The sequence below is a fragment of the Gymnoscopelus braueri genome (genome assembly GCF_963280865.1).
Source record: "Gymnoscopelus braueri genome assembly, chromosome: 6".
In the NCBI taxonomy this organism is placed as follows: domain Eukaryota; kingdom Metazoa; phylum Chordata; class Actinopteri; order Myctophiformes; family Myctophidae; genus Gymnoscopelus; species Gymnoscopelus braueri.
Window position 1 is genome coordinate 50,483,486 of NC_137607.1, and position 11,925 is coordinate 50,495,410.

Consider the following 11,925-nt stretch of genomic DNA (forward strand, 5'->3'; position numbering starts at 1 on the left):
GGCTTGTTTCTAAAGTGTAGTTGCTTATTTGCACTTGTTTCTAAAGTGTAGTTGCTTATTTGCACTTGTTTCTAAAGTGTAGTTGCTTATTTGCACTTGTGTCTAAAGTGTAGTTGCTTATTTGGGTTTTCTTCCTAATATTCCTTAATTAAACCAGTGGTTACCAGTGGTAATTGTAATTTGGGGCAGCCATAGCTGAGTGGTTAGTGAGCCCGCCTAGGGAGCCAGAGGCCCTGGTTGCCCCAGGTTCGATTCCAGGCCAGGCCAGCATATGTGTCAATGAAATGAAATTTGTCCCTGAGCAAGACTCTTAACCCCTAATTGCTCACAGGTTCTCATTGGAAACAAGACCGCAAGGACTTTCATGAACGACCTGTTAAAAGGAATTATCATTTATGATTTATTTATCATTTATCATATACCGTAATTTTCGCACTATAAGCCGCACCTGAACATAAGCCGCAGCAGCTAAATTGAATGATTTGTACATATATAAGCCGCACTGGACTATAAGCCGTGGGTGTAAAATCCATAGATTTAGGAGGTCCCCTAGTGGCAGTTAGCTGTAAAAATCCATAGATAAGCCGCACCGTTATATAAGCCGCAGGGTCGAAAAATGGGAAAAAGTCGCGGCTTATAGTCCGAAATTTACGGTACCTCTGTCTGAAAATATTTTGTGCCAGGGACCCCCATACAAGATTTGTGTTGTTAAAATGTTTTAAAAATAGTCAAACTATTTCACTTTATTCTCAATATGTTTTGAAAATAACAGATCTACAGCCTCACAAAGTGTCAATGTGAGCTTGTAGATCTGCTATTTTCAAATAGCCGATGTAAAGTGGTAAAACACAGTCGCTTCTTGTTGGCTTGTTTTCATAGACCTGGCGGATTTTTTCTCTTGAAAAATCTGGCAACACTGGTTACAGCAGCAACAGCAGGCAGTCAGAATGAGACACAGGACAGGAGTAAGAGCAAGTGTCAAGAGCCATTGATCATTCATGTGAATCAGCTGTGTGGAGGGAGATGTTGTAGGGAAGTAGGCAGACTAATGTGACCCTTTCTGATTTCTGTCAGGTTGTGTTCCCACATTATTATTGACTGACACGGATCACTCAACTGAATTGAATGAGTGCCAACAGGAAGTGATGCCCAAAATGTACACAAGGGCTCATGGTAGCCATGGTTCACATGACGCTCGTCTGTCACAAGCGTCATGATATGACAGTCATGTTTCAGGGCTCATGGGACACTGGAAACTTGTGGAAATATTCGTATTGTTTTGGCAATTATTTGGCCCACTTGCAATACCCTTGCGGCCCACCAATGGTCTCCGACCCACAGGTTGAGAACCACTGTAGTACAGTAGCCTATCTGTCTAAAGGAGTAAAAGGAGTTAACACCAACACACCTTTAGTCTTGTGCAGCGGGTCAGACGAAGGACAGAAAGTTTACTATCTGGCTTTAGGCAGTCTGCTGTTCATACTCCTCTGGTTTGTCAGGTTGTTTAAAACACAGTTGTTAGCCAGTGATACCAGTTTGGAATTAATGGTGCCCTTTCTCTGCTCCCAGCTTCCCTCCTCCTCTTCGTCCTCAGGCTCCTCCTCTTCCTCATCCACTTCACTCTCGTCATCGCTGCGTTCATCTCGCTCCACCTGTACAGTGTAGAGCAGTGGTTCTCAGACTTCAAGGACTCCCAAATTAACCCATTAAATCCGGAAACGCATCTGTGTCATTTTAAGATGAAGATTGAAAATTTTTGAAAATGTGTGCAAATCTTTGAATATATATATTTTTTAATTTGTAACTCAAATCTTTGCTTCTGGGGGGGTTCCTGGAACAAAACGTTTTGAGATGGGGGTCCGTGGCCAAATACATATTTAAAAATGTTTTCTAAATCCTAACAGTATGTTGCTATATCAGTGGTGCTCCAACTTTTCAATGTCAAGGACCCCCAAAATGATGTATTTTGCCGCGGACCCCCATCTCAAAATATGCCCCCCAGAAGCATAGATCAGAGTTAAAAATGTTCGCTTTAAAACGTACATTCTTTCAAGATTTCTTTGAAAATAGTAAGCTTATATATCTGCTTCAAATATCCGATGTATTAGGGACCCCCTGGAACCTCCTCAAGGACCCCTGGGAGTTTGAGAATCACTATAGAGTAGAGCATTGTGTTAACACCAATCATAGTCGTTCTCACAACAGCACACTGTGCAGCCAGTAGTACTCTGGTATCCATCAAATGGTATGATTGTTGATAATGGTTACCGATTTTACTGTATGGCTATGGCAAGTTGCAGTGTACTATATACTGACTCATTGTAATATATGCTCTCACCTTGCCCAAGAAGACAAACTTGTAGACCATGCGCAGGATGAGGTAAGCCCAGAAGATGTGCAGTGCCTGCAGCACTAGTAGCAGAGCATTGAAAAAGTAGTAGCCAAAGAACGGCTGGAAAAAATCCAAGGACACTACCAGTGTTGAATGGATCACTCTGAAAAGCAAAAAATATACAGATCTACATCCTGAGCACAGTATATTTGCCAGGTGTCATGCATGCCATGTTACAGGCAGCTGTGCAACATTAGCAACCAAAATCCATCATGGCGCTTATTTCTGCCTCTGACACATTATGTTTTTGCTGTAACTTAGAATTGTAAAACATGTAGGGGAGGACAGCCACTGTCTAAACAGTCGCCTCCTTCATATTTTAACCAATTCATAGAACTACCAGGGAGGAGAGAGGAGAATATGCTATCAGGTGCCACGGTGATTGTTGATGATTTTTATTTATCTAACCTCACTGAATAGAGGTGAAATTGGTAAATCATATGAACCTGATCCATTACAGATATACTGTATTTATAATACAGTACTTCAGTGTCAAATGCTGTGTTATGCTTTGAATCTGTTTCCATGGGAAGGAGGCATAATGCAAAGGATTTTGGGTTACACAGCAACAATTGAAACCTTCCTTCATTAGACTGGAATGATATAACGTTCCTGCATTAAGGAAAATATCTTAAACACTGCACCACCATGTCTCACCTGCCAGGGAATACAACGAGCCTCGTGACCAGGAAGACCATGGAAAAGATTACAAACAGTGTGTCACAAGTCCTCCTCCAGCCAGCATAGTTGAACATCTTAGCAGACTTAGGAGAAAAGAATAGTTTGTATCAGTTATGGTAAGATACTATATCATAACCCTTATGCATTGGAAATTATAGTCAAATATAAAGTCTTCCAGTAGTATGGCGGCTCCTGGTGGCTCAACCAGTTAGTGCATGTACAGTGCTGCCGTAATTGCAACTTCATTGTGGGTTCAAATGTGGTTCATGACCTCCATCAAACTCTCTCTGACCATTATTTGCTGTCTCCCCTGTACTATGTATTAAACACATGCTGTGCTGAACAAGTCAACAGGCAGAACCCGACACCCTACTATTGTCCACTATTGTCTATTGTCTCAGTTTTAATCGCACCAGAGGACAGGCGACATCCATTCGCGCTTCACCCCAGAGGTCATATGAGTAGTCCTATTTCACCAGCTCTAAAATGACGATGGCAACCATTATTTTGGGGATGTTATCACATCAGTGAAATATGAGATTGTGCCAAAAAAGGCCTTATTAAAATGGGATACAATGAGGATATTATGCAGACTCTAGAGAATTTAGTTTTAGTTTTTACAATATGTGTGTGTGTGTGTGTGTGTGTGTGTGTGTGTGTGTGTGTGTGTGTGTGTGTGTGTGTGTGTGTGTGTGTGTGTGTGTGTGTGTGTGTGTGTGTGTGTGTGTGTGTGTGTGTGTGTGTGTGTGTGTGTGTGTACATAGAAATTGATCTATCGAAGATTCTGACTTTCAAATGTACATATTTTTTGTTTTGATTGTATTGCTGTATTGTTGTATTGTGCTTTCTGCTTTGGCAATGTAAACGTATGTTTTCTCATGCCAATAAAGCCCTTTGAATTGAAAATTGAATTGTATATATATATATATATATATATGAATTATTATGTAATGCATTACTATTTACAGCCCCAGTGTATAGATACACACGGAGATAGACGGGAACGCCCAGGAACGCCCATTCGATTTTGTCCCAGGGGAAAACAGAACGATCTGCCTCATAGAGTTACATCATACACGATCGTTTGATCACTTTCAGAGCTATTTTATGGACGATAGAGACATTGTCAGCCAAGAAAAATCCATCAGAAGGACAGCTGAAACACAATCGTCCACTCGCCCTCGGAAAAGTTTACTTATTATTAAGATATATGTGACTAAAAAGACCAAACATTGACATTCTATGAGCTCACAGCACGTCGGAACGCGACGCGTTGTAACTGTGAGCTAGATTGGCAATGTTTGGTTTATGTTCCCCCCAGAATACGTAAACTGGGGTTCATGTGGTTTATCAGATTATCCTTATATCTTATTGCATTAGTCAAGTTTCAGCACAAGCACCACTGAGACCGGAGATCTGTTTCCCTCTTTTCCAGCTCCGTCTGAGTATCAAAACACTCGCCCCAAAACACAGTCGCCCCGGGGCAAACCCGCCGGTATTCACCTGGTATTCCTAAACTCAGTAAAACTATGCCTAAACTGCTTAACATAACCTTATTCCTAAACTGAACCTCAGTAAAACTATGCCTAACCCTGAACTTATTTCAAACCGTAAAACAAATACAAGAATACAAGAACCGCTGGTCGGTGAGAAAAATGGGGGCGAGCGTGTTTTGGTGCGAGTCTTCTGGTTACCTCTTGTCTCGCTCCTTGTTACAAAACATGTTTACATATGCACCGTGTTTAATCGCCTGGTAGAGACACTATTACAAGATATGATCAATTAAACTTACCATAATATCAAAACCCAACAGCCATTAAGTCATCAATAATGTTTATAGTGAATTTGAAGTACAGTTTAGAGACTGTTTTGTGAACGGCACGTACCGTCGCCATTACCATTTGGCGAAGTGCGTCATTTAATATCATGCAGGATTTACACACTGCTTTAGCTCCGTGTTCATTGCCAGATTAACAATTGTGTTTTCTGTAGGTTTTTAAACGAGGATAGTCTAGGGTTTGGCTTGTTTTGTGTGTAAATCGCTGCATGTTGCGTTTCCAAACTGTAATGGAGTCGATGTCTCCTGTACTTGGAATTCACTAAAACGTGTTCTATAAACATCATTAATGAATGAATGGCTTTTGCTTTTTGATATTATGATAAGTTTAATTGATCATATCTATAGAAAATTTAATAGTGTCTCTTACCAGGTGATTAAATCCGATAACCTCGGGCCATTGTGTTGTGTTGGATCCTCTGTTCAGTCAGGACAACATTCCAATCTGACTCTTGTTTAATTTGCTAATGTAGCATTCCTTGTCGAGTGGCAACAACGTTCTGTGCCTGTGATCTGGCAAGCCATGACGCCTGCTTTTAGATCAGTACACTTTTACAGCATATGAGTTTGAAAACCCCACATCCCTCCACCAGCTGGGGGAAATCTGTGTTTTCCCCCGAGTGCAACTCCGCCCCCCTAGGTACAACCCACTGATGACACTATGCCGTGTGGATGTGATTGGTCATTACAGTACAGTATATGTTTATGGTGTCAGGATGGAAATACTCCAGCAGTGAATAAACAAAGGCTGCATTCAAGTCTAGTTCAGCATGACCTTTGTGAAAACTACTGTCAAGAGAGTCATAGAATAATGATCACACTGTGCAACATTTCCGGTACTTCCATGCATTGCATCAATAGCCAATAGTATTTTCTTATTGTTTGGTCGTCAACAGTCATTTTTCCACCACCAGCCATCATTGTCCTCATTTGCACTATTCTCAGTTCCTCTTTCCTCATTCCTTTCCCTCGCTCTAAAAAAACACAAGACAGGGTCTAATAACGGTGTGGCTCCCATGTGGATCTGGCCAGTCTATGCCATCAGTCATCTATCTTTACTGTCGGGCAGAAACCTCTTATCTCCATATATTGAATTAATGCCCTACTTGATCATACTACAGCGTCACACAAAAGCATCAAAAGTAGCAGATCTACATGCTCGAAACGTGGCGAGAAGCGATTCGTTTTGAGCTTGTAGATCCTCTACTTTTGCTATTTTTTAATTTGAATTCTGAAAAGTAACAGTTTTGGACATATGAGGTTTCCACCCGACAGAGACGCTATGATGTATGACTCCATATCTGGGTAAAGTTTCAGCCCAACTTGACCCCCATTCACTACCATAAAATTAAAGTTAAAGTTAGGGTAAGTGATATTTCTTTGTTAAAATAAGTGTTAAATAGCTCTATAATCTGATAATAATCTTCACTATTGAGTGTTTGTTCAGTAACACAGGTCTTCAAGTCTGTGCAGCTCTTAAATAAACAGAAAATGCATTTTCAGGTCGGGATACCAGTTTCATCCAAAGGAGGGAGAACTCAATCAAAATATTTATAAAAAATGTAGTCAATTCAATCAAGTATTACAGGAAGTATTACATCCTGCACATAATTCTACATTAATTTAAACTCTGACTGGGGGGGGGACATTGCAATGTCCTGATGTGAAAGAAAATAAGAAAAACAAATGAGGTTGTTATGTACAGTACAGTAGGCCTATATGGACAATCAAAATCTGTTGGAAATATTCTATTTTTATGTGGTGTTATGGTTAAATATATTTTGATTTTGATTTGGCACACTGACCATCAAGAAAATAAAAATGTGGCACTTCATGTCAAAAAGGTTACCAAATCCTGGGATAGAGGATAAATAACTGAAACTGGAAGTGATGACACAAAGAAATGAGCAGACACAACTAGGCTGGAACACTATAACATTGAAGCTGATAAAAGGGTATATAAAAAAATATATACACAATATGTGTAGGGTACTTATGATCTGTCTGTAGTATTTTATATTCATGTTCTCTACATAGTTCGTTAGAAATAGACAAGAAACCATAAAAGCTCCATATAAAGTCAGCCATGCTCACCTCAAGAAGAATGTCAGAGGAATCGTGCACTAGCATCACCAGTGTGCCAGCCCTCACATAGTTGGCGCAGTAGGAGAAACCAATGAGAAATATGGTGGCAATGTGATGGATTATCTGCTCCTTGAAATCCTGGATACACAAGACACACACAGAGAACCCCAAACAGACACAAAGAGAGAAAGACACGCACGCACGCACGCACGCACGCACGCACGCACGCACGCACGCACGCACGCACGCACGCACGCACGCACACACACACACACACACACACACACACACACACACACACACACACACACACACACACACACACACACACACACACAGAGAGAGAGAGAGAGACGTGAATATACAAGTCAAGACCACACATAATTAGAAGGATATAATATAACCTGTGTTTCAGCAGTTCTGAATCTGTGGTTGTATAAATCAGTAGTAGTACATTTACTGTAAGGTGGTTTCACAAACTGTCCAGATGGATTTGTCTTTGCATGTCAAGCTCAACTTCCTTTGATCAACAGCAGAAATCCAGTAAGAATCAGTATTGTACACAATGCCAACGGTGGAGAGGGATTAGTTCATGTTCGTCTTCATAGTTTGTTTGCAGTGATTATGAGAAATCGAGAACTAGATAGCATAATATTCCTAATGGTGCAGACGAGGCTGAAATTCATGTTACATTAGCTGGATTTCTGGGGGTGGCAAGGTTCAGTGGTTAGCACTGCTGGGTTCAAACCAGACTGGGGCCTTTCTGTGTGTCTTATGGGTGCTCCTAATTCTTCAAACACCAAACGAGGCATGTTAGGGACATATCAACACCCTTAACCAGGGCACTGGCCTTAGGGCTGGTCCCTGGGTGCTGCTCAGGGGCTGTTCAGTGCTCCTAAAAGTTAGGACGGGTCAAATGCGGAGTACCCATGGGGATAAGTATTAACACAGGAGTAGCCCACCCTTCTCAAAGGGCTATGACACACCATTGGCATCGACCATATTAACCTTTAACAAAACAGACAGACTATGTGGATGACTATGTGGACTGTTCTGTGGTTAAGTGAGCACATGTGAATGAGAACCTAACATAATGTACTCACCTTCCGCTTCACATCCACAGAAACACACAAAAGCAGAGACCAGTAGAATCCCAGCTCCAGGATGTAGTACCAGTAATGAGCCTCAGCCACAGGCTAGTGGGAGAGAAAGAGATGATGTGTTGTACTTTACAGATAGCTTTAAAGGCCCAATCAGTGATACAATGGAGAAATGTTATCTTCTCTAGGTGTTATTGGTCGAAGGGCTTGCACTATTAGATGACAGATACATTTTTGAGTTCTTAAATTGTGAAGCAGCTTGGAATGTTTGGTTAATAAGGTGCTGCAGCATAAATAAAAGTATTTGTGTACAGAAAACACAGCAGGTAAGTAAACACACACTTGACACAGTGGTGAAACTGAGACCAGTCCACTTACTACTACACTTGGCGCCTTACGTACTTGATCAAAGTGGTGACTTTCAAAAAGGTCTTTGTCTTCCTAATTTCCTTTAGTTACAAAAGACCAAGGGCAAGTGATTCAAGAGTTAACATTGAAAGAAAAGCCCACCAGGGACCACCGGCACCCACACAGCATTTGGCTCTGTGCCAGTCCTAAAAGCTATCCCCTGACACTGTACAGCATTTACCACTGGACCCTATCTGGTGTGTGTGTGTGTGTGTGTGTGTGTGTGTGTGTGTGTGTGTGTGTGTGTGTGTGTGTGTGTGTGTGTGTGTGTGTGTGTGTGTGTGTGCGCGTGTGTGCGTGCGTGCGTGCGTGCGTGCGTGCGTGCGTGCGTGCGTGCGTGCGTGCGTGCGTGCGTGCGTGCGTGCGTGCGTGCGTGCGTGCGTGCGTGCGTGCGTGCGTGCGTGTGTCTCAGGACACACCAGTGTGTCCCTGCAAACACCATCTGGGAACCCACTACAGTATACAACTAAAACCTCACATTGATTTCTAAAAAGGACAAGATATGTGTGTCGCTGTTTTCCCAGCTATTAAATGGAAAAGGCAGGCCCCCTTGCCTTGAGGGGCTGCCTATAATAAACGTTGCAGTAAATTCACTGACGTGTCAACTGTCAAATAATGTAGGGCGGTGTTAATCTACAGAAAGCGATGGTGGCACTATATCGAAAACACTAAACCTCCCACGCAGCACACGTCTCTACCGCTCCGACAAGACAATGGAGGGAAGTTTACTGAACCATTTAACTCCTAGAAACACATCCTCTTGCCCTGAAAGGATATGGAAAGGAATTGGTCGACAGCTCAATGCCCTCTCGCTGCAGGGCTGTTATCAATGTTTTTTCTGTTTTGAGGTCACAACCGCCATGAGGAAGGGTGGTGTGTCCTGCAGGAATGTCACCCCGCAAAACGTACAATACATCATGCACCTACATAGCTGAAATCAACCTGGCAGCCCAGCAGAAATGTCAGCCTTTCCCTGGGCTATCACACTGAAGACTTAAATAAAAGCAAATATTAAAAACCTTAGAAATAAAGGTATAGAATGGACAGCTGTGCACTGCCGCATGGTAATTGTTTGACCATACGTGCTGGCACATTTTACTGTGTTTCTTTGCTACTGTGTTTTTGTTGTATGACTTGTGCACAGAGACCCCTTGGAGTGATGTTGCACTATAAATAAACGGAACTGAAACTGAACTTTGAAGTTTTATGGTATCCATAGCAACATGTGTCATCAGGTCCACCAGCAAAGATTAATGGATATATAGAATTTATGAATAAATTCCTTCATTTGGAGTCATGTTTAGTAAGATGTGTATTTTGCTCACCTGTTTGGGGTAGCCCCTCCAGCACTCTCTGTGGTCCCAGAACCATGGAGTCTGTGTGATTGAGAGGTAAACCATTAGAACAGTCCACCAGAAGAATCACCGTCTACCAAAACAAATCTATCACAATAGTAAACCATACTTACAGTACAACTTAGTCAACAAATGCCTACAGACTACCATTTGTTAGTCCTATACTTTATGTACTGTAAATAAAATGCACTATTATAACATAGCTGGTGGTAACTAAAGTTCTCAAACTGTCAAGGTGCAAGAATGATAGAGATGTACAGACTTACATTAATTAGAGAAGTAAGCCCTCCTGTGAACGCTGTCAGATAAAAGACAAACCGCCACCTGCACAGACAATCCACATTTCACATCACTATTATGTATTATATAACTTACGTACTAAAAACAAGGAAAAACATAAATCTAATCTATTATATTAATAGATGAAAAAAACAAAATGCGTTTGAAAAACTCACGAGGCCTCGCAGAACTTTTTGGTGTTGCTGGGACGGTCCTCGTTCCTCCTGTGTCGGAACCAGGTCTGAATCTGTCTCTGGGAGAGTCCACACTGCTTCACTAAGCCCACCACCTCGCTCTGTGTGCGTATATGTGACATTTTAATGTAAGTCATTAGTAGGTATTACTACTTCCATCACTACTCCAAAAATAGCAGCTCTGTTATTTTTTGCATGAGACCATTGTATGACAAAGTATGAAATAGGGCTTAAAGGGATATTTCACTTTCGAAACAAAATTGGGTCATTTTATCGTCTACTCTATCTATCGCTTTTAGGAGCACCCCGGACCATTTTCAAGTTGCCTGATTCAGTATTTAGATATTTGATATTCATTTTATCAGACACGCCCCCTTCCTATACAAACCCATTATAACTTCAAACTCCATTTTTAACATGTTAGATTCATCAAAAACACCCGTCCTTGGTTCTGGTGACTCATAATGCCCTCGGGAGACCGTGTTTTTTCGATTACTTTTTCATTTATTTAAAACAAAAAATTAAAGGTAGGGTAAGTGATTTTCTTTGGTTAAAATAAGTGTTAAATAACTCTGATAGTACTCATTGCTATAGAGTGTTTGTTCAGTAAAAGGAGTCTCCTTGTCTCTCCAGCTCTTTATAAAACAGAAAATGCATTTTCGTTTCAGTTTCAGTTTCATTTCCAGTTTTATCCAATCAGGATAGAGAACTCAATCAGGATATAGATTAAACAAATGAAATTGGAAGTGATGACACTAAGAAATGAGCAGGCAAAATTGGAACTGGAACACTATAAAAATGAAGCTTAAAAAAAGGGTACTTTCTCCTGATTGGCTGAGATTTTGACAAAAAGTATTTTTTTTAAAGGTTAAAATACTATATTCTGATCGTAATCATTGCTATAGAGTGTTTGTTCAGTAACAGGAGTCTCCCCGTCTCTCCAGCTCTTTAATAAACAGAAAATACATTTTTCGGTAGGTGTCAAAATCTCAGCCAATCAGGAGAAAGTACCCATTTTTAAGCTTAATTTGTATAGTTTTCAGTTCCAATTTTGCATGCTCATTTCTTAGTGTCATCACTTCCAATTTCACTTGTTTAATCTGTATCCTGATTGAGTTCTCTGTCCTGGTTGGATAAAATTGGAAATGAAACTAAAAAAAAAAAAAAAAAAAATACAAAATACATTTTCTGTTTTATAAAGAGCTGGAGAGACATGGAGACTCTTTATATGGACAGGACACTCTATAGTAACGAGCACTATTAGAACATAGACCCATTTTGCAATTATTTGAAACTTTGCAAATCACTTACACTACCTTTAATTGTATTATATAATTGTATTGTATCTTTGATAACTTTAAAACTTTCAGTGAGTTCAGAACTGGTCTTATCTAAGATAGATAAAATTACTAATACATTTCATTCATTACTAGACTACTACACTGATTCTAAAGTCATTGGTGTGTGTGTGTGTGTGTGTGTGTGTGTGTGTGTGTGTGTGTGTGTGTGTGTGTGTGTGTGTGTGTGTGTGTGTGTGTGTGTGTGTGTGTGTGTGTGTGTGTGTGTGTAATGCTTTTCAGTAATAGGAAAAACG

At 40.7% G+C, this 11,925-nt stretch overlaps 1 protein-coding gene across 1 annotated transcript in view; it reads right to left on the minus strand.

Moving 5' to 3' along the window:
* Window positions 1–671: 671 nt before the first annotated feature.
* LOC308087284 (ceramide synthase 2-like) overlaps window positions 672–11,925 on the minus strand; it is a gene marked incomplete at its 5' end in the record, with an annotated part of 17,840 nt that continues 6,586 nt past the window's right edge. The window contains 8 exons of the mRNA XM_080431059.1: window positions 672–1,652; window positions 2,339–2,495; window positions 3,050–3,156; window positions 7,005–7,133; window positions 8,099–8,191; window positions 9,829–9,879; window positions 10,125–10,182; window positions 10,314–10,432. Coding sequence (XP_080287185.1) covers window positions 1,452–1,652; window positions 2,339–2,495; window positions 3,050–3,156; window positions 7,005–7,133; window positions 8,099–8,191; window positions 9,829–9,879; window positions 10,125–10,182; window positions 10,314–10,432 — 915 coding nt within the window. The 3' untranslated portion in view covers window positions 672–1,451. The remainder of the gene's footprint in view (window positions 1,653–2,338; window positions 2,496–3,049; window positions 3,157–7,004; window positions 7,134–8,098; window positions 8,192–9,828; window positions 9,880–10,124; window positions 10,183–10,313; window positions 10,433–11,925) is intronic.